General features: G+C 36.8%; 2 protein-coding genes across 4 annotated transcripts in view; both read left to right on the top strand.

Annotated features, from left to right (window-relative positions):
• Positions 1-313: 313 nt before the first annotated feature.
• LOC307167653 (amino acid transporter heavy chain SLC3A2) lies at positions 314-14,017 on the top strand. 3 transcript variants are annotated; one of them, XM_079886906.1, is made up of 9 exons: positions 314-748; positions 2,741-3,125; positions 3,680-3,844; positions 4,732-4,829; positions 8,167-8,244; positions 8,379-8,434; positions 9,531-9,726; positions 11,994-12,101; positions 12,218-14,017. In XM_079886906.1, the coding sequence occupies exons 2-9, from the start codon at positions 2,750-2,752 to the stop codon at positions 12,590-12,592; spliced, it is 1,452 nt and encodes a 483-aa protein (XP_079743032.1). In that variant the 5' UTR covers positions 314-748; positions 2,741-2,749; the 3' UTR covers positions 12,593-14,017. The 3 variants fall into 3 exon arrangements, with proteins under 3 accessions (XP_079743032.1, XP_079743031.1, XP_079743033.1); XM_079886905.1 differs by lacking the exon at positions 314-748 and adding an exon at positions 2,218-2,296; XM_079886907.1 differs by lacking the exon at positions 314-748 and adding an exon at positions 2,301-2,371.
• Positions 14,018-21,151: 7,134 nt separating this feature from the next.
• Positions 21,152-27,764, top strand: part of ptgir (prostaglandin I2 receptor) — a 31,574-nt gene continuing 24,961 nt past the window's right edge. Inside the window, exons 1-2 of the mRNA XM_079886086.1 lie at positions 21,152-21,478; positions 22,729-23,655. Of these exons, the coding sequence (XP_079742212.1) occupies positions 22,831-23,655 (825 nt within the window). The 5' untranslated portion in view covers positions 21,152-21,478; positions 22,729-22,830. The remainder of the gene's footprint in view (positions 21,479-22,728; positions 23,656-27,764) is intronic.

Here is a 27,764-nt window from a genome sequence, read left to right as displayed (position 1 = left end):
CAATCAAAACCAACTTTAGCTGGAAAATAACTTTATTAAAGAACCGCTATAAAGCCAAAACAATCTTACGTTAAATTATACATTTATCTCTGTAAAGCTGCTTTGAGACAATCTAAATTGTTAAAAGCGCTATATAAATGAAGATGACTTGACTTGACTTGACTCTTGCATTGCGTGTTTGTGCATTTTGGGGGCGGAGCAATGAAGGGAGGGGTGTGTTTGATTGTGCTGATTTAAAAAAACAGTGTTCAACAATGATTCTCGGAAATGGCATACTGCACCTTTAAGTGAACGTAAACAGCTGGGAAAGAACACTGAAGTGTAAATTAGATCTTGTTTGTGTGTGTGTGTGTGTGTGTGTGTGTGTGTGTGTGTGTGTGTGTGGGGTGTGGGGGGTTGGGGGAGGGGGATGTTTGAGGGGGAGCGGGTGGCCATCATGTACTTTGTGTCCGAAGGGAACTTTGAAAATCCATGCTGTAGAATGTGTTACTGAAGTGTTATGGATGGACCATGACACCTCTATACTAATTACTTAAACCTCATCTTTGGTGTTACTGTCAGTTTAATGTTCAAAGAGAGATAAAAACAAGAAGGTCAAGCTCAAGCGCACTGAAGTTTAACCTGTTTTTCAATGCAACAACCAGGGCAATGCTAATGGTGTGTTTACCATAACAATAAACTGAAAACTGAAACAAAAAGAACCACCAGAGCCTGAGAGAACTCATACTCTGCCAGACGTTCCCAACAGGTAAGTTCAACAGCCAAATATTTTAGCATGTGTGACTAGATTTCACGATTTTGTACAGTGTTCATCTTACAGTGTCATTAACAAGAAATGCTAATAAATAACCGTGTGAAATATACGTAACACTTTTTTAACGTTAGAAAAATGTTGTTAAATTTACTGACATGAGGACTAAGGTTGTAGCATAAAATAACATGCATTAATAACTATTACATTTGTGCTAATGAGTCATGAATCTGTTCTTCTGTTCTGAAACTTTAACCATTTCAAAGCTTTTGTCAAAGTAAAAAATAGCATTCCCAGTTTAAAATTTTTATTAAAATAATTTGGAAATAGGTATTGAAAATATTTGAATGCTACAAAAAATTTTTTTCTGTATTCATTTTGATATAAGTTAAAGGTTTAGCCATTTTTGTTGCATTTCTGTCATTTTTAAAATGTCGATATAGTTTATATTAAGTTTTAGTTTTTAATTTGAGTTTATTTAATATTAGTTTTTTTTTTAGTTCTTTAACTTAATCTAATCGGAAATGAAAAATGTGTTGGTAACTAGCAGTTATAGAAGTAATGACCTTTTGGTTTTAGTTACGATAATTACGATAATAACTTATAGTTATGGGAACCAGTCAATAAATATTATGTTCGTACGATTATGAAAATGTATATTCTGCATATACTTACAGTACTATTACTAATATTAATATTGCATAAATGTGTTTATAATTATATTTGTCTGTGTAAAATTAACGTTTATTTATTCACTCTTGATGTCTGTACCAACCAAGCAACCATGCAAGTCAAACACAAATGTAATCATTATTTAACTAATGAGGAACACCACACTGCATTGATTTTTTGCGGAAGAACATTGTTTTGGTTGTGCTTTGGCTACGACTGTGCGGATGAATATGGCTATCCCTACTGCTCATAAAACATTCACTCCTATAGGCTATAATCAGTTAAGATGGAAAGGATCTCAAGCTGACAAGCTGAAGACATGAAACTTTACCTATTAATAGACACGGTAACATTACTTCATTGAAAATAAAATTGTAGCACAACTACAACAACCATAATGAAACGACCCTTCACAATAGTCCTTTACAACTCTGTCAGAGAGCTACATATGACAATTTATCTGTTCAGTAAAAGACCTCTTACCTGATGAGTAATAAAAACGCCATTTACGCATCGTTTTTATAATATTTTAAATCCATCAGTTCTCTCCATCTCCGAAGCGCCAAGCCACTGAAGCCAGTTCTGATTCTTGTCTTATTACAAGCTCTGTCAGGTTCTCTTTTTGCCAGGAGACTTTCCTAAACGGGTGATTCCCCGGAGGTTTGAGATTTAACTGCACCATGTCAACCTTTCTCGATCGTTGTGACAACTAACCCCTGTCACTCACACCACGCGTCAAAGTAGCCGGAGCACCTTTTCTCTATTTACGGATATGACGAGACACGCACGGACGAGTGACGTATGTGCAATTTCCCGCGAAAACAATCCTGCCCAGTCTAAAATATAAACACTTATAACAGGATTTCCATAGTGGTAAGATAAAACACGTTTTGAAGAAGGACTAATGATGTATTGATTCTTTATTATGTTGTTAATTTTGAACAAAAAGCAAGTTCTAGACCTTTAATTAAGAAATATTTTATGATGTTGGTTTTGTTTGTTTTGCCCTGTAATTAAGTTTTCAATTGCACTTAGCATTTATTACACCAGGGATATTCAACAAAGAATGAAAAGTATACCAATCCTGGTCTCCTCTATACATCATATAACTATTGTACACTGATGGAGACATGTGAAATATGTGATAGTTTTAGGGATTCTCATCAGCAACAAAAATCAGAAATATTTTAAATTTGATGAAATTAGATAAGATATGGTGCTGCGGTTGTTTCTGTTGATATTTCTAACACACATCACATGCATAACTTAGTTTTGTTCAAATTGTTTTACATTTCAATGGCTCCTAACATTACCCAGTGAGACCAGATGACACTGAAGGTCGAAGGTGATCCAGGCTATGGCAGCGCTTCTGCTAGAGCTCCATTCACAGATCTGGAGGGGTCAGAGACCGTACCTCTCCTTATCCCAGAAGATCAGCCCCAGCAGTACACCTGGAAACCCCTGAGCAGAGAGGAACTGGAGAAGTGCGCAGGAGGACCGGAATGGAACAAGTTTCGTTCTCGTCTGGTACTTTGCTTCTGGATTGTTTGGCTGATAATGCTTGGCACTGCTATCGCAATAATCATTCAAAGCCCACGGACAGTGTCTCCTTCACTACACTGGTGGCAGAAGGATGTGTTTTACCGTCTGCAACCAGCACTCTTCATGGTTGCAGACAGTGACGAGGTCAGCCCCATCAGCAGTAAGTTAATAAAAACATCATTTACAGCAGTAACAATAATGCTAGATTGCATCTCAAAACATTCAATCCACTTATCCACCATCCTGGAGCCTAAAATTACACCCACATGTCAAAGTCTAAGTCAGTGTTGTGTTAATGAAATATCTCCACAAACCACATCACAGAACATTTAGCACATGTTGTGGCAATGTCTAGTAGACGGTAAATCAGACAATAAACACAAGGGTCAATCACAGGAAAATGTACAGTTTGTGTGGCATATTATGTGCTTTTTATTTTTAGGCTCAGGAACAATACATAACTGGTACTTTGTAAGGCTCTGACCACAAACGAATGGCTAGTTTAATAATCAGCCACAATTTCAACAATATTGTGTGGAAAGCATTTGCATTTGGTGGTAGTGTGAGATGGGAAAATATTCTTTCAATAATGTTAAAGTATGATGATAAATTATAGTCAATCTTTGTGTCAGCAGCACAGAATGTACTGTATAGTGCCTACATGTAAACTTGCAGTAGTGAAGGCCATCATGATGGTGTATGTCTCACATTCAGGGGTGTCCGAGCGGCTGCCGTATCTGAGGTCACTGGGGGCTGGGACAGTGATCCTGGAGGGATTCTTCCGGCATGACAGATCCCCAGCCAACCTGACAGAGATTGACCAAAGTCTGGGCACGCTTCCACAATTCACACAGCTTATCATAGAAAGCCGGAAAGCAGGCAGGTGCATTTTTATTATTAAAAAAAGTGTATTTCACAAGTGTATACACTGTATTTCAGTGTATTTGTCATTCACCCTATTATAAAAATGAAAAGTTTTCATTAAATATTGTCTCTGCATGCAGTTGGATCAGGACTGTGCTAACCTCGGTATTCAATAGATGGTGCTGTTTAACCATATTGCATTAGACTCACACACTGGACTCACTTAAAGGATTAGTTCACTTCAAAATGAAAATTCTGTCATCATTTACTCCCCCTCAAGTCGTTTCAAACCTGTATGAATTTCTTTCTTCTGCTGAACAATAAAGAAGATATTTTGAAGGATGTCGGTAACCAAACAGTTGATGGACCCCATTGACTTCCATAGTATTTTTTTTCCCTACTGTGGAAGTCAATGGGATCAATCAATTGTCCACTTTCTCTAAAATATCTTCCTTTTTTGTTCAGCAGAAGAAAGAAATTCATACAGGTTTGAAACGACTAGAGGGTGAGTAAATGATGACAGAATTTTCATTTTGAAGTGAACTAATCCTTTAAGCCATGTCTGAAAATCATTGCATTTAAATATATCAAAGATATTAATCACTTAAACTATGGACATGTTCCATGTTTGACAAGCATGTCCACATGCGTTTTGTCTTGATGTTGCACAGTATTTATTTTGTTTTATAATTTAAAACCTATCAAATATCTTTCGTTAAATGTTTGTACTTGAAATGTGTGCTTGGTTTACCATTTTACATTTTTTCAGCTGTGTCCAAATACTGCAAATGCACATGTGCTTGTGAAACAGCGGTAGTGTGAAAACAAATTGAAGTCGAATTTTTGTGTGCAAAAATTGTAGGCAATAGTAACTGATCCAAAGGATTTTCCATATGGTTCAGGTGTGAGAGTGATGCTGGACCTTTGTGAGCTGGATCTGTTTGAGCAGGAGTCGGATAATGACACTAAAGTTTGGTCTGGTTCATCAGAGAACATTCAGGTAATGAATCTTATTCTCAGTATGGGGGACTAAATCAGCAACTGCATGTATTTTTTCAACATTGGGAAAAGCGTGCCTCTACCTACAATTTTGCAAACCTCCAAACGTACCAACACATACGATTCACGGCATCTGGAATGAACAGAGGCAGTAAATCACCAATGACTTTTGTTAGGGGTTAACAGTTTAGGACCCAAGGACCAGATGTTTGAAAGAAGACCCGGAGTCAGAATTATAAATAACTGAAGAAAAGTTTTACTGAAGATAGTTTGCAGGTTCATCAGCAGAAGTCAGCTTCAAGACTCACACAGGAGTTCGTAGGCCGCCCTGATTACACTTACAAAGATCACAGCAGTTATACCATTTCCAAGGTCTAAGCTACGTCATTGCTTACAGGTTGAATGATTCTCATTGGCTAAGAAATAGATAAACATAGTAATTTTCCACACATATACAGATAGACTGAAGCATATCTCCATCTGATTATGCAGCTGACACTCGGACCCTGAAGTTAGGCACGTCCTGACCTTCCAGGTCGCAGATTTGGGTTGCTGGTTGCCAGCATGATTCGAACAACAACTCAGTCAATCTCCAATAATGCCAGTGGTTCCTTTACCTGTAACCAAGAAGACTAACACACACCCCAACACACAGCCATTTCCATGGTTGGATTTGGCCAGGCTCTAACTATAAACAGGAGTCTCGTCTCAAAACATCAAGATAATGCGTTCTTTCTCTCAAGGATAGGAAACTTTAGTCTAAATGGAAAGCAAGGCTTTAACTGAGAAATGGTCCCTTAAACTATAGACTTCAATGACCCCTATGTGTTTTAACACGTTGAAGACCTTTCTCAAGCACAACACCATTTCCCTATTTCATTTTCATTTCTTGAAGCCAGGTTAAATGAGCAAGCACTGTTACTGCATTCAGATATCAAATACTGACATTAAAGAATACACGAAAAGAACATTTCAGTAATCACACTGGTAACTTCTATAATAAAGTAAAATCTCCAGAGAAGTCATTCAACTCATACAATATTTAGAAGGAAAAATATTGATTAATACCTTGATTATAATCACTCATTACTCATTACATATACATTGAAGCAGCAGTGGATTCCAATCCACCCCCTTCACTTTTATTTCTTTTCACACAAATTATGATCACAGGAGCAGATTATTGATTAGCATATTTCCGTGCAGTTCCCTGCACAATTACTGTTATTATCTCATAACACTTTCGCCATAGTGCATGATTTGTAAACTAAAACAGTTTGACGTTTGCATCAGATATAATCAGCTCCATATGTTACCTTTTTTGATGTAATTACCTTGTTCAGTAGCTCACATGATACAGCACTGCACTTGTGATGTGGTAATTCCCGTGATGCATGAGTCATGATTAAAGAGCTCAAAGACTTGCGGAAGGAAAATAAAATGCTAAAATGAAACTAGTTGCTTTAGCGAATGTGTTTTATCAGCATCATAGTGTCGGCCCTGATCCGGCCCACATCTGGTACGTGTGGAATCCACATGTACCAGATGTGGGCCGGATCTGGGCCGACCCGCTTTTGCTGTCTGGGACCTTTGGCTTTGTTAACACGATCTGTTCGTTTTAGGGTAGGGTTAGTTGGGCACGTTGTTTTCAGCCGCGATAGAGCATTAACCTTTTAGGATATTTTATTTCTGAACTGCTGTGATTTGTACAACAACCAATTCAAATAAAACAGCGGCTGATTCATGGTCATTTGTTTTGGATAAAACTGAACATGATTTCGCTTTAAACGTGTCTCAAAACAGTGCAAGAAGCAATGTAAAAACATTTAACTGAAATGTCGCCACAGAAATATTTTGCAATGAACTTGGGTTGATTTTTTTTTATATATATATATATATATTACTTGAGATCATGCATACTCATTCATTTCTCTGAAGGAATCAAGTAGCCTAAATGAAACATGCATGGTTCCTCAATCATTCCACAGCAAATGTGCTGGGTAGATTACTTACAAATTGTAGTCCATTACTGAATATAGATTACATGATGAAAACTGTAGTTAGTAACGTAATCTATTACATCACCATTGATTACTTTTAGGTTACTTTTGACATTACTTTTAGCCTTAAATTGTTTTATTACATAGATTAGAATAGGATAATATTGGACTATAATGATATAAAATACAAAGAGGGGAAAAAATATGTTGAATGAAATTTGAAAATGAAGTGCATTAAACATTACATTAAGCCAGGGTTTGTGAAGGAACTGCCATTCACTTTTGTCTACTTGCACAAAACTGAGACTTTCTGAACATACATAAACAATAGGCTGTTTTAAAAGGGCAATTTAAAAGTAGGGCTGTCAAACGATTAATCGCGATTAATCGCATCCAAAATAAAAGTTTGTGTTTACATAATATATGTGTGTGTATGGAGTATAATTATTTTCTATATATAAATACACACACATGCATATATATTTAAGAAAAAATTGTTATTTATATGTAAAATATTTATATATAATATAAATTATATATAATATAAATATATATACACAGTATAAACATGCAAATATTTCTTAAATATATACATGCATGTGTGTGTATTTATATATAGAAAATAATTATACACCGTACACACACACATATTATGTAAAAACAAACTTTTATTTTGGATGCGATTAATCGTTTGACAGCCCTATTTAAAAGATAAGAAAAGAAGAATTAGTGAGAATAAATAAAAAATCTGAATCATTTTGTGAATATTAAGTAATCATGTAATCAATAAAAATTAAACTGTGGTCTGATTATGAGTATTATAAAACATAATATAATCTAATTACAAGTATAGGCCTATAATATTTGGAATCTGATTACGTAATCCAGATTACATATCAGTTACTACCCACCCAACACTGCAAATATAATTTTTGTATTCCCATTTGCTCCAATATCAAAAGAAAAAATCCATGATAGTGTTCTCACACGACTTTCCAAAAGATGGAAAAAATTATCGAGAGATTGATTATCTCAGTCATCTGACGCCACTGCTCATGTGTCCTTCATTTTTGGTTGAACTGTGTAAATGAATTATTTTCATTATTTATCATTTAAACGTTATTGTGTAAACAATTGCGGAGCGAAAATTTGGCAGCGTTAATACCAGTATATTTTGAACTTGCGTACCATACCGGTGTGGAAAGTTTTGATATTGTGGCAGGTCTAACTGTCACTAGATGAACAAAAGATGAATGTGGGAAGGATTATTGTTTAATGTCAATATTTCTATCTACCTCTTGTTTATTATTGCTCATGTGATATTATTTCCCCCTCCAGTACTCATTAAGGTATTGGCTGGAGTACGGTGTGTCAGGGTTTGGGATCTGTGATACAGACGCAGCCTTCTCAGCAAAGGTAAAACTGTCTGAAAATACACTGACGTGTCTTGTTTTGTGGAAAGAGTGTGTGGGTTTTTGATGATGCGGTGCAGGTGGTTAGAGGCCATACGCAGTGCCTGGATAAAATTATTGTGTATTTATGATTCACAGACCCTAATGGAGTGGAACGTGCTGATGCACGAGTTCAGTTCACAAGATGACGAAAGGTATCAAGTTTTTCAAAGTCAATTCCTGAAGGACAAACTCAAGTCTTGGTAAAAAAAAAATAAAAAAAAAACCTTAAAATGGGTTGCGAAAACCCTTTCATGTTGACTTTAAGGCCCTGTACCAAATGGCACCCTAAACACTCGCAGTCTTCCTCTGAGTCCGCACTTTTGTGACGTAATGCCACTTTGACTGTCGGGAAGAAGTCTGCTGCGGAGTCGCTTCAGTGCGGCTTTGGCAAAAGTGACACGTGGCAGCCATTATAAGTCCACAAGATGGAAAGTGCATATAAAGTGTGCCATTTGGGACAGGGCCTAACTCTATTTTCAATGTGAGCCTGTGCATTGAACTTGACAAATGTCTATTAACCTGTTAACTGCCACTCTCCCTTCCCCCCCGCCTTGAACATAGACATGGAAAATTAAATGACCTTTGGAAAGTTAAAGTTTGTACTGTACTGAACATCTCATTTTATATAAAATATATATTTTACAAAATAATTTGCAGTCTAAAACTGCTATAAAATCAAAGCCAAAAGTCAAACCAAGTTGAGTTCCAAATTTGAAGTTGATATCACAAAATTAAGGTAGCTTAATACCTTAAATTTAGGTATTACCTAAATATATACCAAAATATACCAAAAATATATGGGTGACACATTCCATTCATGTTTTTTAAATGTGCTCTCCAGTCACAAATTAATACATTTCTGTCACAATATCACTTCTATCACAAAACAGCAACCAAATCCGGAACCTTGAATCCTTTTCCAATGATATGTGTTTTGTCAATATTACAAAAAGATTTGATTATAAAATAGAGCTGTACTGTAAAATTTGAAACATGACACTGCCCATTAGAGGAGAAGCATTTTTATGGTAAAGCAATGTCCAATTTCAAAGGGTTTTCACAGGATACATTTTTAAGCTTTTGAATTACATCTAATTTATGATGATAACTAAAATATGTGATATGGGGGAAAAAGGCAATGTGTCAGTGTGCCAAGTGTCCCAGTACTGGGACAGTGACCGTTAACAAGTTTATTAATTTGTTAAGTCATGGTGACATAAATCAGGTCTTATTATCTCATTCTTGTAGAATATTGATGGTGAGGCAAACAAGCAACAGTCTTCCAGCGCTAAAGGTGTCCAACATCACTGTTAATGGTTCACTGGTGGAGCTGGTTACTAAGTCAGTGATCCCCCCATCACACCACCCGTTGTCTGCTGCTGAGGTGGCTGAGGCCATGGAGGCCAGTCTGCAGATGCCACAGGAACACTGGCCGAGCTGGACTGTGAGTGGGCATTACACAGAACTGACTTTAACAGTTTATCAATGGCAAAATCCACAAACGGCTTACAATATGATCAAAGTAAACATTTCTCTCTTTAGTGTTTTGACTTTGAGTTAGCATGCAAACATGTTTGACTAGTAAGCTAACATCCCATCATATTACTCTATAGTTAGCATGCTAGTCTGGTAAGCTATCATACCTAGTGCAAGTTACTTCATGGAATCATATGGCGTTGAAGGAGGAATGCCATATGATTCCAGTAAAGAATTTCTTAAAAATAAGAAAATTTAATTTTTTATTTAAAGTATTTATCCGTGCACATCATTATTTTTATTTTTATTTTATTTTTTTTAATTAATGTGCCTCATAATCTTTAATCAAAATAATTTCCCCTCCCTTCAGGGACATCTCTTTAATGATGTGTCTACCGGCATGAGGGCGGGACAACCTGTCACTCACATGAGATCGACCAATAGCAAACCACAACCATCCAATCAATTCCCCATGGACAAAATCAAGTCCCATGCTATATTTTTTTCTTGTTTAAGAAGCCGTTTTAACTCGGATATATATAACGTTAGGGAAGAAAAGACTATCCTAACTTCTGTTTCTTTCCGACTTTAATGATTCCCAAAACATACGCCGGATTGCTGGCCCTTAAAAAAATGTACTTTTATTTTTTATTATGGTAAACAGTCGTGACTAGCTAGTTAATTTTTCCAATGTTGCACTGTGGTTAAGCAGGGAGCTAAGTTTTTATTTAGGAAACAATGTTTACTCATGTTTGCTGTTTTTAGAGGGGTTTTGGGCCTGAACCATCTTAATACCAGCTTGGCTGGTTTTAGCTATTTGTTTAGCAGTGATTTGGAAATCACTAGACTGCAAGAGAATGTTCAAATAGACAATAGACACACTTTATTAGGAAATAAAACTGTGAGGTTGGCGACATACAGGAATCGAAATATAAGAATATAGGAAATCTGACAAAAACATGATCAGGGTCTCTTTTTTTTTTTTTTTTTTTGTCACTCATCAAACTGGAACACTTTCATTACAGTAAATAACCCTAAGGCAAAACATGACATCAGCAGCATTAATTAACTACAGAAAAAACAACTGTTGTTGGCAACCACTGGAGTTTGATTTATGGTTTAGTGAACTATGATAATATTTTCACACAGAGAGAAATGTTGTATTTCTACATGGTCATTAACAAAGTAAAAAAAAAACAAAACAAAAAAAACATTAAACCCAAGGTTTCACAGTGATGGAAACCTTGGAAATACCGGTGGAGATTTCAGTTGTGATTTCCAGGTCATGGACATTTAAAAAAGCTCCATATGTTTTACTTGATATGCTCATCCAGCAATTACAAACAAGAGGAGAAGCCATGAAAAAGTTATGGAAAGTAATTCATTCCCACTAAAAGTTTACTCTTGGAATTCTTGCACCCGGAATCAATACAAGTCACCTTTGTAACTAGGGGTGTAACAATATATCGCAAAACAAAACTGCAACATGTATCGTGGATACTGACAATCTGTATTTTGTAGTCCACCCAAAAAAAAAAAATTATTGTGTGAGAAAAAAAATCAAGTTTACAGAGTTTTAGTGGCCGGCATTATTTTAAACATATGTGTGCAAGCATATTCGTCTAAAATAATTCAGTTTTCAGCTTCAGAATCATTCATATTTTTATTTTGGTGTCACCATTGTCCTGTGCATTGGGTTATCAGCACCAAGTCAAAACCTATTTATTTACACCCCCAATGTAATACCAAAGTAGCATTTTAATCAACAGTACATTTTTTGTTAACCTTTTACCAAACTGTATGTCTTGGAGTATCGCTATAATATCGTATCGTGAGCGAATCGTGACATGAGGGTATCGTTACACCCCTAATTGTAACTAAAGTTTGATAAGTAGTATTTCCTACTAAAGCAAAGCAGTATTTGACTCTGGTCAAGCGTATCCATAGCAGACTGGTGTGACTGGCCTTGAACAGCAACATGCCCAGTGCATTATGGGTGTTGAAGTTTTTCTACATATTTGGCAAAAGGGAAGACGATAGCCTTTTTTCCCTCTGTTTTCTCTAATCAAGTTGCACCGATTTAAAAACAACGCCTTTCTACTTCATAGGCAGCCAAGTTTTATTGAAAGCTCATTTTGACATTGAAAGTCAAAATAAGGCAGTCTTGGTTGAATTGAAGTTTCTGAGAATCCTGTATGCTCTATGCAATGTCACAAGTGTTTGCACCATTCACAGGTGGGTGGACGAGTCCCGTGGGAGCTACAGAGAGCCATTCTTGTCCTGATCATGACTTTACCTGGGACACCCGTCATCAAATACGGAGATGAGGTCAATCCGATTCAGGTGAGATGACAAAACCATCCTCAACACACCATTGCTGTGGTCACAGTTTGAAATTTTTCGAATCTGTTTGATTGTTATGGGTCGTGACATTTCTATTAATCTGATCAAAAATACAGGAACAGCTGAATCAACCGCTAGCCCTCTTCCAGTCTCTGATTCAGTCGCGTGCTCGTGAAGAGGCTCTCCACTTTGGCAGATTCACTTTCCTTCCCTTCAATGACAGCATGCCATCCTCTGGCCTCAATTCTACAGTCACGCCTCCTTTAGCTTTCCTGCGCTCATGGGGCTGCGTTCACTTCCTGGTCTTGTTTAATTTGGGATCTGAACCTCACACTCTGGACCCAGACTGGGCTCCCAGCCTACCTGAAGGTGGGGTGTTTGTTATCAGCACAGGTCTCGACCGATTCGGCCCCGTGTCTCTACGGTCAATAAAAATGCAGCCACATGAGGCCATTGTCATAAAACTGTTTGAATCTGACAAATCTTCCTAAACAAAAGGCTTGTGTTAGCTTATTATTGCAACTAAGATCTGAATATGTTAAATATTGGTCAGTTGTAACTGAGAGCAAGTATTTACTAAAACTAAATTCATTGTTTTTAAAATAATAAATATTTGCAGTGGGACTGGAGTGCACTTTGTTTGGTTGCAAATAATCTAATAAAGAGAAACCAATGCAAATTTAAATGAGGTTGTTTTTTCCCCAAATAATGGGCACTTTTATCTCCTAGGGCTGGATTCTTATTAAAAACAGATTTGTTTATTTTTATACAGTATGAAATGGGAAACGTCTTACCATCTTACCTATTTTTTGCTACTTTCTAAAATGCCTTTTATGTTTCGATTTTTTTTTTTACTTTCAATGGGTCTCATTCATGAAACACGAGCAGAACGAATTTTTGTGTAAATCGGTTCTGGCGTAAATTTTCGGATTCATTAAAATGTTCGTATTTTCCAAATGTTAGTTGGTACATAAGAAATCTACACCTGCTCCCAGCCACGCGTAAATAGTGCGTTTAACATCCGAACGTTTTGCTCATTAATAAGGCTGCATTTTAATTCACCTTAATCGGGTACATATTTACACAGCATTTTGAAAAAATATTATATATAGTAATTACATACGTTTTTTCTTTTTACTTTTATTATGAGAGCCAGTAATAGCTCTCATTTATGAAAATAAAATGTGGCGTTTTGAATGAACTTCTGATAATAAAACTTCAATTTCTGCATCTAAGAAATTTCTCTTTTTCATTCGCTTTTGAGAAGGCATGTTGAAATCCTTCATTTGGTGTCATAATATGCCCATATATAGTTGTCAGTCGGATTTAATGGGCGGGATTTATGGTAATTGAGAATGAGCGTGCACGCGCGTCCCATTTACGACTGATTGGAATTCATTAACACACACACACATTTCACTATCACATCTGACGTTTACGAAGTATTTGTGAATCAGGAGAAGAGTTTTCGGGAAGGTCTCTTTACGCGCAAATCACTCACATATTTACTCGTATATTTACGAATGTTTCATGAATGAGACCCAATATTCTTACTTTCATATGTAAAAATAGATTATTACAATATTAATACATTTGTAAAAGTAAACAAAGAGTGAAATATAAACCTCTTCAATATTTATTGTGTGAAAATTTTTACATACGAGGCATGTCAGTGAAAAACAAGAAATATATGATTTGTAGGAGAGCAATCACAAGTTTATTATCTAAAATCAAAATAAAACTCTGGTTCTCCGTTGCTCTTACATCAACATCTTTATTCTATCAACAGGTCCCTCCCTAGACATTTTGTAACTCTAGATGTGTTTTCATGACCTCGCATATTATTTATGTGCAAATAGCCAACTATGTTCATTTTTACGGTAACATTGGTAATATGAGATTAAAATTGGTTGCATAAAAAAAATACAGTTGTTGTCTTGCATATTTCTTTTATTTGGGGTTTCTCAGTAACTGTCCCCTTGACAGGTGGTTCATGCTCGGAAATAATCAAATCAAATGTTCATAAATCAAATGTTGTAGCGGGAAGCAATTCCTCTGTGAGACAGTCATCAGCAGATGATTACAGACAGATTTCAAGGCTGAGAAACAGCGTACATTCATCTGATTGTAATGAATAAGAAACCTCTCCAGGGTGATACAAGACCCTAGTGTGAAATTATCCAATTTTTTTATGCAGCATCTTACCAAATAAGTAAAAAATTTAACACAAAGTATTAATTTGACAAATTCATCACCTAATTTTGATTCACAGTACCCCCTTGAGTGATGGCACGATTGAAGAATCAGAATTGTGTATTGCAGGGTGCCGTGTAAACATATGAATGATGCATGGTTCTGCGCTAAGCATGAACAAGTTTGTGAAAGGACTACCAATGTCAAGTAAACATAAAGCAGACGATGAATCTACTTAAAATGTCACAACTACCAAACAATGTGTCTACACCAGCTACCGACACGACAAAAGCAAATGAAAGCAGCGGCACTAAGTGAAAATAGCAGTGTTTTCTTTGCAATAAGTGTGATTTGTATAAATTATTATATTTATTAAAATTATTAAATGAATGCCACCTTATTGGGACAACAAAGCCCTCCTTACGCCTACCCCTAATCGCTAAATTATTAAACGCACATTAGACACTTTATTTACACTTTTTAAAATATTTTCTTATTTTTTTAATTGAAAATAAATGCCTTTCCAAACTGATATGTGATGGGAAAAGGGAGTAGAGTAGATTCGAACTTGGGTCGATTTGAGTCAAAACTTTCTGCTACGCGTCCTACCCTACTCTATTGATGCTGTTGACAAGTCAGCGTCTTCCATAGTTAGTGTAAATAGCCTCTGCCAACAAGGTGGGCTATTTGCACTTAGTGTAAAAGACACTCCGTAATTGGCATCAGTGATGCTGTCTACACTGGATGAAATGCACACAATGAGACACAACACGACAAATTCCTGACAGCAAACTGTCCCCCGTACTTATACCCCGTACTCCAAGCGCTCAAGCATTTCTGACACAAAGGACAAATGGATTTGCAATGTTAGCTTTGTCGCGTTCACAAGTACAACATTTCCACTTGGACTTACATGAAGAACACAAAGAAAAGCCAGCTGAAGTTGTAGTACTGTATTCATTATGTTTCAAATAAATCCTATAGAATTGTGCAAGCAAGGTCAGTCTGAGTGTCTTTATGTGGGTGCATGTATGTGGGGGGTGAAAACATTTTTTTCTAAAAAAAAGGGGGACAAGGCAGAAAAAGTTTGGGAACCCATAATGTGAATGTAGTTGCTCAGCTTTACAGTCACTGAACACACACGTTCTGACATGTTGTGTATTAAGTGCTCAGTGAGATCCGTTTGCAATTATTCCTGCACTCTGCCGATCCAGACCAAACATCAATCCAGATTTTCCTTGTAAATCAGTATTCCTTTGAAATGAAACATTTGTTTGTTTCGAAATGTTTCCAGATTCTCCGATTTTACTGACCCATCCCTAAACCAATGCGCTTCCTTATTATTCTTTCAAATGGCAATTTGTTTGCAATGTTTCAAATATGCTGAAACATATTTGGTCAGTTAGTGTAATCCTCCTGTGACCCAGATGATTGGTGTGTGTTTTTTTTTTTTTTTTTTTTTTTGTTCTCTTTATTTCTCTGAGAAGATACATGCAAGCTATGAGTGAATATTAAAGAGGACATCAGATGCTTGCCAAATGATTGGAAGAATATTCCTATGTAAAACATTCTTGTAAAATATTAGATATGAAACTTTGACAAGTCAATCATATCTTTATTACAATATATTTTGCATTACAATTGGGCCTATTAGATATATGTAACATTTTTGCACTGTACTCAGAAACCTTTTTAAAATGTTACAAATGCTACGTTTCATCTTCTTTTTTAATATTCAAATGGGTTGAGCATGAAAAATGTCTACAAAGTTCCAAAACACAAAGTCACTCAAAAAGCAGTTATTCTCTATATCAGTAACACTGTTTCTGAACTCCCTGAAACGCCTCCATTGTAGTTTTTAGTTTTCTTCTGGGAACGAAAACGTCACAATATTCCTCATTTAAATAATTCCTGTCAAAGGCGTATACACAAAAAAAGGGGTGAGGGTTGAGTTGCATTAGTAAAACTCATGGTAAGGGGAATAGCATTTTTTTAAAACATGCTCAAAGCGGTTGACCAATCACAACACTCTGGTCCAGCTGACCAATCAGAGCACAGTGTGCTTTTCAGAAGGAGGGGCTTCATAGAGACTGAAACTAAACAGGGGTTTGTTTCCAAAACGCATCGTTAGCAAACTATGCTTGCAAGTCACCATCATCACCAAAATAGAAATTCTGAAACCAAAATTTCAGAAATCATAGTTCCAACGAATACTCGCAAACAGCGTCATAAACAGCGTCATGTGGTTGGAACAATGGTGCTGCAACAATGTAAACAAATAATATTTTTCAAATAATTAAAGATAGAAACCTATTCTAGTCGACCTCCAAAACAAAATCAAGACTATAAAAAAAGACATAATAGGTCCCCTTTAAACAGCTATAACTGCCCATTTTTTGCTAAAAAGAAAAATAGCTATGGACATTGGACTATGGACAAAGTTTAACATTTTCATCTAAACATTTTGTTTCTTGGTTTTTCATCTAAACACATTCAGCTTTCGAGACGAAGCCAAACAGCATGACAAGCTATTGGGAAGGAAGAGTAATGACTTGCACTTTCATGCCTGTTATATTCTTTCCAATAAAGTTGGACACATACAAAAGAATGAGAAAATGAGCAATCTGGATTGTTGTGTCATTGACAGTGATGATTATTGTTGGCTCTCTACATGTTCCCAAACAATGAGACTGATCTATGATCCACATCCTAAAACTGTTTTCAATTACTTATTTGAAGAGAGTTAACAGCTTATTGAATGAGATAATGCACATGTTCAGGAAAGTTCATTTCAGCCAAAACAGAGCAATAAATCATATTGTTCACAGTGGAATTTTAATTACAGTAGCATTTTTTTTATTCAGATGGCAAGATATTGTAAATCTGTTTTTTAGGGGGAAAAAAACATTTGTCTCAGTCAGTACCAAAGAAAAGATAATATATAAATATATAAAGTAAATATTTGCATGCTGAAGAAATCTTCCATTAATCTGCACCTCATGAACGAAACACAGAAGCTGATGAGGCCTGTCTGAACATAACCAAGAGTTTGTATGACACTTGCCTTCAGTGTGTTACTAATACAGTGTCATGCATTTTCCCCTCTGAGATTTTCTCATTCATATCCGCTTTGCCAAATCAATTTTGAGCTTACTATTCTGCCCACAGAAAGACATTTCCATAAAGGCTTTAAGGTGAAGCCATGAAGAGACTGACAGCTTAATCCTAGATTTTTAGGACTGCTGAGATAAAAGTCCTAAGATCAAGCCATATGCTTGTGCATTAAGGTTAATTGCAAGGTTCCAGATATTCTGTTCTTTGCTGTTTTGTTCTGGTATGGTTACCAAGCAAACTGGAATCTGGTTTGTCAGTGCTTAAGCAGAAAGTCGGCTCAAGGATGAGGAGCCGTTGAGGGAAGCAAGGTTTTTTTTAAAAGTTAAACATTCCAATAAAAAGAATGAGAGAAAATGGAATCTTTTATGCACAATTTACTCCAAACATTCCAATACTGTTTAAAGAAATGAAACTTTAGTTACTTAGAAAGAGATTGTTTGGATTATTGTGAAATGAGATATATAGAGCCAAGGAACTGTCACCTCAAAAATATTTACCTTTCATTTTTGCAGTGACGTGCAGTCAGACTCTTATTCAATCCTCTGAGAGAAGAGGTGACAAAAATCGTGATAGCAAAAAATAACATGCATTAAATAAATTAATAAAATATGCTTTGCTACCTCAAATGTCATTCCGGAAAGTGCCCACACACTAGTTTCAACGTCATCCGATTGCTGTTCTTTTCCACACTACACAAGTCTCATTTTCAGTCACGCACGCAAACAAGCACTGTTTGCCTCTGATTTCTGGCTTTTGTCAATGATACATTAACTGACGGCGAGACTGAGTCAGAGCTAAAATTGTCTAGTGCACAGATATTGGTCTGTAATAACCAGCCGTGAACCATGCCTGCATGTTCACAAAATATTCAGAAGCTGTCATTTTGTCTGTTTTTGCTCCACCAATGAAAATAATAAGTCACTGCGTAATAAACCGGTATGTTTGTTTCCGAGCGACACATAGTGGTGTTTTGTTTTTAAAAGGATCTGTATTAAAATTTTGGTTGAATGAATGATTCAGTGACTCATAACGCCATTGTATTTTTTCCTCAGGCATTTCCTTAAAGTTGAAATATGTTTTTAAAAAACATGTTAAAATGCATTCTCTTAAACCGATTTATTGCGCAACAGTATATAAGAATGAATGGGTTATTTACTGTAATATTTAATGTTACCCAGGATCCTATCAGAGCTTTCGGAGTGCTGACTGCTGCTCTTCTGTTTATTTACAAGGGGTGGTTGATTATGATTTCACTTTTCTAACTTTAGTTAGTGTGTAATGTCGCTGTTTGAGCATAAATAACGTCTGCAAAGTTACAACGCTCAAAGTTCAAAGCAAAGGGAGATATTTGCTTTTAAAGAAATTGCTTTTTAAGGACTACAAAGGGACTACACGACATTCCTCCCAGCTTAGTGACATCACAAACCCTAAAATTTACATAAACCCCGCCCCCGGGAACGCAATTTATAGATTATCAAGACAGAATATGCTAATCAATGACTTGAAGACAACTACACATAACATAAGCTACATAACTTGATCAACTTACCATTCAGAAATGTTGTCTACATGTTGTCACTTCTTCTTTAGTCTCTCCATCTTTGTCTGACTCCGGTTTGAACATAAAAGGCTAAATGTTTTTTAAATTCTCAGTGCATGTCTGTGTGATGTAATCGAAGCTGCTAAGAACAAGCTGTTAAAGCTCCGCCCTCTGTGCCGGGAGCAGCAGCTCATTTGCATTTAAAGGGACACACAAAAACGGCGCATTTTTGAGCGCCCTCAAAAAGAGACAACTTTAACATGCTATATAAAAATATCTGTGGGGTATTTTGAGCTAAAACTTCACATACACACTCTGGGGACATCAAAAACATCTTTTACATCTTGTTAGCATTTTAAAGGGCATTATACCACCCCTTTAAAATGCTCACAGTGTTTTAGTTTGTGAAGCATGTTCTGGTAAAGTGAGCTAAGTGGATTCTGAATGCACCTTTAAAAAAAAAAAGAAGAAGAAGAAAAAAGAAGACAATGATGCAGTCTGTCTGGATTAATCATCATTCTTTTTCCACCTGAAAACTGTTAATGCTTTCCCAATAAAATGTGTTTGATTAGGCCTATTCACTGCAAATTCCTCAGAGATCAATCATAACACCTCCAAATGTGCATATGCTTTGCTAAGAGCAGTCTGGCAACAATAGTCATCTGAACTGCAGTGTTTTGTGAGTATGACGAGACGAAATTCCAGCCACATGTCTGTCGGGTTTAAACAGAAAAAAGAGAGATACATGCAGCAAAAGCAATGTGAATCAGCACCTGAAAGTGACTCAGTCTGTTAGACACATGCTTGATCTTAACAGCTGTGTTGGAACAGATGTTGTAAACTGTGGAAAAGTCCTCATTATTTGAAATTTTTAATTTTTTAATATTCTTAATAGGTAACAAGAAAAACAAGATTTAAGCAGATTTATTTATGGCCCCACTTAATATTAGGTGTATTTACTATACAATATATACTATTACAGCTGTAATTAATTTCTGTGATTACAATTAATACAATTAAGCACACTCACACTTGAAACAAACAATAAGATAGAAAACAGTAAAGAAAAGTAAAGAACAATACAAATGGAAAACCTATGAACTAAGGTTAAAAAACAAAAACAAATCATGATATATTAAAAGCAATTGAGAAAACACACACACACACACACACACACACACACTGCTAAGCCACAACAGAAGCACCAAAACATGATCTAATTTCACACTTGGAGAGTGGTTTTCAGTTGCATTAATGGATGATAATACAGTCTGCATGCTGCATATAGATCATGCAGACAAAAATGGAAAGCATGTGAGTTTGATGTAGGCTACTTCATTTGATTTCAGACCACAATCAGGCCGGTTATTTCAGTGGATATCCTTTTGCATAGCAGAGCCACACGTACCACAGGCCCATTGAAGCAGTTTACAAGCAAATCTTGGTAAAGTTGAGGAAAACAATATGATTCTTTCCCCTTCTACTTTCTTAAAAATAACAGTTCCATTCAGAATAAGGGTTTCACAGCCTGATATCACAGCCAAACAAAATTACCACAAAGAGCTTTTTATTTTCTAGTCTTATTATAAAACCATGTAGCCTATGTAGCCTATAACCAGTATGCTAATCTAAAAAACCTACAATAACATCAATAGATAGATAGATAGATAGATAGATAGATAGATAGATAGATAGATAGATAGATAGATAGATAGATAGATAGATAGATAGATAGATAGATAGATTAGCATCTCATTTTATTTTTAAAATTATTATTTAAAATGATTTTGAAGGTAGGCTATATTATAAAAATGATCTATTTCATGTATTCTATATACTTAACTCTTAATTATAATTAACATCTGTTTTCATGATCTTCATTTTTGTGCTGAATAATTGTCAAATGTTTCAATTTATTTTTTCCAAATAACATATTCGACGACGCGTCATCCTTATATAGCCTACATTTTAAACTCAAACTTAAATATTTGACTCTTTTTTTTTAGTAAATGCACTTTATTACACATCTATGCGTTTGATCTGTAAGTCAGTCAACAGCGATCTTGTCACCCAGACCACTCACGCTGAATAAGTGAGAAGCAGTCAAAGCTGTCTGATGCTCCTCCTATTTTTTCTCACGGCGACTTTTTCAACAGCAGGAGGGAAGTCGTATAAGAAGTCTTACTCTTACTAGTCCACCTTCACAACAACGAGTGTGAGGAATGAAGAAAGTCAACGCTTTTTCTTTTTTACTGTTTTGTTTGGTTTCAGGCGTAATTAACTAGTCTGAAGTTAGTTTGCGCGTTAAATTCAGTGGTTGGCCAGAACTGGATAGACTAACTAAACTAACAACAGTTTATGAATTAAAAGAGAACAAACGACCGAAGATACGGAAGCTCGAAGATATACCATATCGACGTCGCTTTGAAATATTATGTTTGGAGAGTCAGAAATACATATTTGTTGTTCAGTGAGTGATGTGGCTGGAAGGAATGGCCGCGCGCTGCAGTGATGGACACTCCGCGGACAGGTGCGTACTGACTGATGATTCAAATTGATGCTTTTTTTGCCATGACTACTTCGTTGTTGTGAAATTATTAAAGTGAGAAACAGCTGTCCAGCAAAGGAACATCTGTTATGAGCTGTCATAAAACATGACTAACGCTTAATAAATTAAAATCATACAAATGCACTCATTTGAGTCTGGAAGTAGACATACGGTTGTGCATTGGGCTTCATAAGTCTGAAATCACATGTGAAAAAGCAGAGCAGTTTGAGTGAAAAGTTGCATTGAAAAATTGACATGATTTCAGAATCTGTTAGTATTTGGTTTGTCCCTCTTTCTTCAACTTGACATGTTTGCACAAAACCTGATGATCATGTTCTCCAGCATGATTTGAGAAAACGGCATATATGCTTCAGTTGAAACAAATACCGTCTTTGAGAAGCTGTTTAATATCACAGATTTACCCATTTTTATTAATAACATAGAAATAGTACTAAATCCATATAATTTGTTTACCTCCAGGTCTAAATTAAAAAAATCTTTAAAATCCACTTTTTTTTCATAGACATTTGCACCTCTCCATACTTAAAATACAACAAAAACATAATGTAGATAATCACTGCATACAATAGGCCTTCTAAAATTGTGCCGTTGTTACCTTAAGGATCTAGTTCTATATAGTTTTCTATAAGAATGTGCTGAGGTTTATTCAGTCACATGAAAATATATTTGAATATGCACATTTTGTCTAATAACACTCTAAAATGTGAAACCACTCTGTGTAAATTAATCCACTTACCACTAACAATTGATAGCAAACCGATAACTATGATTCATGGTTGTGTGAAACAAAAGCCTACTGACTATTTGAAAACAATAAACCATTAGACATACAGTATCCTGCCACAATGTCCTGTTCCAGCAGGAAGTTTTTATGTGCTGCGGTTTATATGAAAATATATTTGAATATGCAAATTTTTGTCTAATAACAGGCACTCTAAAATGTGAAAACCACATGTGTATATCCACTTACCACAAACAATTGATAGCAAACAGATAATTATGATTAATGGCTGTGTGATATAAATAAAAGCCTACTGGCTTTTTAAAAACAACAAACCATTAGACTTACGTTATCCTGCCACAATGTCCTGTTCCAATGGGAAGTTGAAAACAGTGCTCATCAGCGTATTTCATGGGGTAGTTAAGCAACTATGGGTGGGATCTAGCATGAGACGTATTGATTCTGAAGAAATACTTTCTATTTTTAACAGATCCTCCAAGAGAAGGAACTACAAGTCTTTCACGTTAGACAAAATTGCCATTGCCCGATCCCTGTGTCTGGGCTCGGGGTTTAAGGGCAGGTCCGTCTGAACATGCTTTCAAACAAGTCATGCGAGAACATCACCAGAATCGATGTGAACGGGAATCCGGTGATGAGCACCGTGATGTTCATCGCCGGGGTGGTTGGCAACCTCATGGCTCTGGCTATCCTGGGTGTCCACCAGAAAGAGCGTCGAACCAAGTCCTCAGTTTTCTGCATTCTCGTGACAGGCCTGGCTCTGACAGATCTGCTGGGAACGTGTTTACTCAGTCCACCAGTTTTCATTTGCTATTCCCAGAGCAAATCTCTGGTGGGTCTGACTGGAGATCGGTGGCTGTGCGGACTCTTCGCCTTCGCCATGACGTTCTTCGGCCTGGCCTCTATGCTCATCCTCTGTGCTATGGCGGTGGAGCGGTGCCTCGCCATCAGTCACCCGTATTTCTACTCCAAACATGTACGCCGCAGCTTCGCTAAGATCGTCCTCTTCCTCATCTATCTCTTTACCTTCGTATTCTGCTTGCTGCCTTTCTTTGGCTACGGGCGGCACAAGCAGTATTGCCCAGGCACGTGGTGTTTCATCAAGATGGAGGCAGAAGGAGAGAGCGAGGATGAGGAGAGGAGAACACTGACCTTCTCGCTGTCCTACGCCGTGCTCATGGCACTGCTCATCGCTATAGTGTTCTTGTGCAACGGTTCGGTCATCGTCAGCCTCTGCCGCATGCACCGGAGCCAGCTGACACGTCGGGGATCGGTGGTGTCGGCTGGGCGCAAGAGGAGGCTGAGCACCTGGTTTGGACAGGGAGAGGAGGAAATGGACCATTTACTGCTGCTGGCCTGCATGACCTTCATCTTCGTCATTTGCTCCTTGCCACTGACTGTGAGTAGCATACATTTTCTATTGTTTTATGTCACCCTGAAGTGTTCTAGTACAATGTTTTCCAGCTTGTTTACTTAAAGGGATACTTCAGGATTTTGCATTAAGCTTTGTATTAGTAGAAAACCTGTAGTATTTTCAAATTACCGTGCTTTCCACCCTCATATCCCCCTGAGAGGAGAGATTTATGTATTTTTTGTCTGGAAAAAATCCTCCGATGACGCAAAAATCGTCATTTTGCGTCATCGGAGGATTTTCTGGCCAGAGGCTAAAGACTACAGCCAGTAGATGGCGTTGTTCCGCATATTTTCAACCCGCCCATAGAGGGTGGGATCTCACTCACAAAATGTACACAATGTCAGCCTGGAAGCTAATCTATCAGGCTCTTGTTCTGTGGAGAAAGCTGAGTAGTAGGAGAAAACTGAGTAGTAGGAGTTACCATCCTCCTTTTCCCGGACTTGTCCGGCGGGCGAGATTGTTCAAAATGTCCGGGATTCGGCTTTTGCGTTCTGCGGTCGCCATTCATTGTTTACATGCACTTTTGTTTCAGTCTAACTGAATTCATTCCGACTGGTGAATCTGAATGTAGTGTTTACATGAACGCTAAACAAGTAATCGGTTGATGTGCGTTTTACCATTGCTAAGAAAATTCCCGCTCCTCCGTGAGAGATGCGAGACCCGGCGCGTCTCAGTAATGACGCCACCGGCCTCGCGCCGTTCTCCCACGGCCCTCAGCCTCGTCCTGCTCGCCACAGTAAACACATAATGAATGGCGACTGTAGAACGCAAAAGCCGAATCCCGGACATTTTGGGCGATCTCGAAATCCAGGGCAAACTCGTCACGGAGACTCACTAAGTTAGTAGCCTAACCTTCTTGTTGTTTTCAACTGCCTAGGGCAGCGAAGCAAGTGCATTCTGGGAGTTGTTGTCTTTCATCCACATAAGCCAAAAATACATTTTCTGGCTTTTCTCAGTCTAGAAAGCTCCAAATTCAAAAATTTCTTCACATTTCTTCTACATAAATTACCTATTTTAAATACACATTCATCTTTCCAGAGGTGAAGTATCCCTTTAAGATGAGGATGTTGATGAGATTTTACAACAGTTAGTTCTGCTCCTGTGGTCAAGTGCTTCTCAAGAGCGCTGATCTTTTGTATAACTATCCAGACAAGAGTTTGTGAGTGGTCAGCGTTTTAGGAAACCTGTCTGTCCTGTGAGGCTTTACCGCTCTCATATAGGCATGCCAGAAAAGTAGATGGTGGCATTGTGCCATAAAGCATGTCAAAAACTACAGAAGAACATTTTGGGCTTGCTTTTCCTGATGTCAAACAACAATACAATGGTGAAACAGCTTTTAAAAACTTTTAAGGGATATCAGGCATATCAACTTCGCTCCTGGGGGTCCACTGGGAGCTCCATCCCTAATTAAACACACCTGAAATTTCTAACCAAAAGTCTTCAGGATTGCTTGAAAATTACAGGCAGGTGTGTTTGATTAGGGGTGGAACTAAATTCTCCAGGACGGTGGCCCTCCAGGACCAGGAATTTTTGAAATAGTTCAAAACCAATGTTCGAACCAGTTTAAAGCCTTGTTTGCTGAAATCATGTGACTTGGTGGTTTTGAAACAAACTCCAAATCACTGATTAAAAACAAGATTTGTAAATGTCTTAAAGCTTCATGAAACATGAGCGCCCTTCACTACAAAACAGAGGTGCATACTCATTTATGTTGACAGATTGCGAGGTAGAATAAGCACTTGTTAACCCATTTGATGTAGAATAACCCAATATCTATAAACAACTGTTTCCATGTTGCTGCTCATTTGCATAAAATGTAGCCTACATAAAATTGAGCTTTGCTCAACTTTGTTGCATCACCCACAGTCTGTGTCATGTGTGGCGCTGAAAATCAGACACTCATTAAAAACGATGTCTGGTTTCTTTGTTTCCCCTGATGAAAAATCCAGAAGAAAACAGCTGTAAACAGCATAACCCAGCCTGGACCAGCATGCAATTCCTGCTGGTTTATGCTGGATTTTCCTTTTAAACAGATGCGATATACTGGAAATAGCCCTGCTTGAACTGTAATTGCTCTTAAAACAAATGATTCGGCTTTAAAAGGGCATGGAGGTTGTCTTTACAATTTGGTGGCAAATTATTCACAGTTGTTTAGTCTAAGATCAGATCAAAATCTTTTGCCTTTAAATTGCCTCCTGCTAACACATACTTGCGGGTTTATTTACGTGATTGACTAAACATGAAGTCTGCATTTTACAAATCAGCCAGCCTCGGTGAAAAGCAGCACATATTTACCTTCTTCAACCCATTCAGTGGGCTGTAGGTGAGGTTTAGTTGTAGTTCTTTGAGTTCACTGGGCGTGTACAGTATGTGCTGTGGGAGAGCTGGGGTATGATGTATTGCATAACAAAGGCTATTCTTTTTGCATTGTAATCCCAAATGCCAGTTGATGTGTTATTTTACCAGTTTGTCTGTGTTAGAGCTTTTAATTTAGAAGCACGTTACAAACATGACAACCCTGGAAGACTGGATAGATGAGCCCTGTTTTTCCTCTACCCCTTTAAAATTGGTTTCTAAGTAGATCAGTTCAGTTCGAAAAACTGTTTTTTTCTGTTTTTGAACATACTAAAATCACTTTAAAAGATTCTACAAGTGTAGAAGTTGATCTAAATCCTTTTAGGAATAATAGCCCATTTTGTGTATTTTAATTAGCGATACTAAGCCTAGTTACTACTTAAAACAAATGACGATATTGCTCAAACTTTGGTTAAAGTTTTGAAAAAGGTTTTGTTAGTAACAAAAGTTATAACTAAGGCTATCAATCAATGGAAGATTTTAGGTTAGGGTAGGCTATATGATTAAATGTGTTTTTATTGTGTTTTCATAATTAATCACACTAATGCATCAAGCTCTCTCCATATTTCTCTCTTGTCTCTCGCTCTTGCTTATTTTTCCTCCCGTTTTTTACCATGACCTCTCAGCCGTTTTGTACACTTCACCATGCAGTCTCTACAATATATTGAAAGATGACACTAATGGTATTCCCTTTGTCTCATGAGATACTCTGTTTGTCGCCTGGAAATAAACCCTAGATACTTTAACCAAAGCAAATAGTTTACATAACCAAACCATTGTGATATTCTTTCCATACACACAGACTCAAAATCATGTGCATTTGCACCCACCCAAATGTCATATTTGACCTTTGTAATATTAAACGGTAAGGCACGTCTCCATTCAGAACAGGCACAGGGTACAGCTGGACTTTTAGAGAGGCTGTATGTATGCAGAAGGAGGTAAAGGAGGAAGGAACTATGTCACAATATTGGAAAAGACCTGGTTCTTGTTTTTTTTCTGAGAAGACAAGGGCCTATTTGTATATGATCATATTTCTAGGATTATTATATATCAGAATGTGTAAAACTGCATATGTAGGTGTTTCTCAGCTGCAGATAGACACTTCGGCTATATTTCAGGGGTTGATCGTATGTAAACAAAAAGATTTCAACTTTTTAACATGCCTTTATCATTTATTTTTTACTGTCTTTTATGTAAAGATTTAATAGTTTTTTTCTAGAAATGTGAAAATATTTCAAATATAGATTATTGCAAAATACTAAAAGTATGGTAATGTAATAATTTCAAGGTAGACCGAACTTTTTATTTTTCCGGGTTGTAATGAAGACCGTTGAGTTTGTGTGTGTTTTAATAAACAGTATTATTATAATGATAATAATAATTATTATTACACGGCAGACGTCAGATTTCAATAGCAGCTTTAATATTCACAGACACTAGCCTGTATCGATATCTGATTCATTGTACAGCCCTACTTTTAATTTATTCATCCAAAAATTGCAAAATTTTCAGCTTTATACAGGAAGTTCCATTTGTGACTGGATTCCGAGATTCCATCCGAGTTTTCAAATCAAATGGCTGTACATGGTATTTGCAGTACTAAAAAAAGTTAGTTTTGTGAGTATTTATTGTGTTATAAATTTGTTACCATTTGTGTAAGAAGGGTACTATGCAGTTAATAGAGGTCCGCTCTCAATAGACTCTACAAAGCGCTCTTCATGGTCATTGAATATAGA

The sequence above is a fragment of the Squalius cephalus genome, assembly GCF_949319135.1.
Source record: "Squalius cephalus genome assembly, chromosome: 11".
In the NCBI taxonomy this organism is placed as follows: Eukaryota; Metazoa; Chordata; class Actinopteri; order Cypriniformes; family Leuciscidae; genus Squalius; species Squalius cephalus.
This window is presented reverse-complemented; position numbering and strand designations above follow the sequence as displayed.

Bases quoted from the DNA above. Each gene is read 5' to 3' on its own strand.
- LOC307167653 (XM_079886906.1), top strand. From the start codon at position 2,750: ATGACACTGAAGGTCGAAGGTGATCCAGGCTATGGCAGCGCTTCTGCT. The intron at 4,830-8,166 runs GTAATGAATCTT...TTCCCCCTCCAG, and splicing joins GTTCATCAGAGAACATTCAG to TACTCATTAAGGTATTGGCT. The intron at 8,435-9,530 runs GTATCAAGTTTT...TCATTCTTGTAG, and splicing joins AGTTCACAAGATGACGAAAG to AATATTGATGGTGAGGCAAA.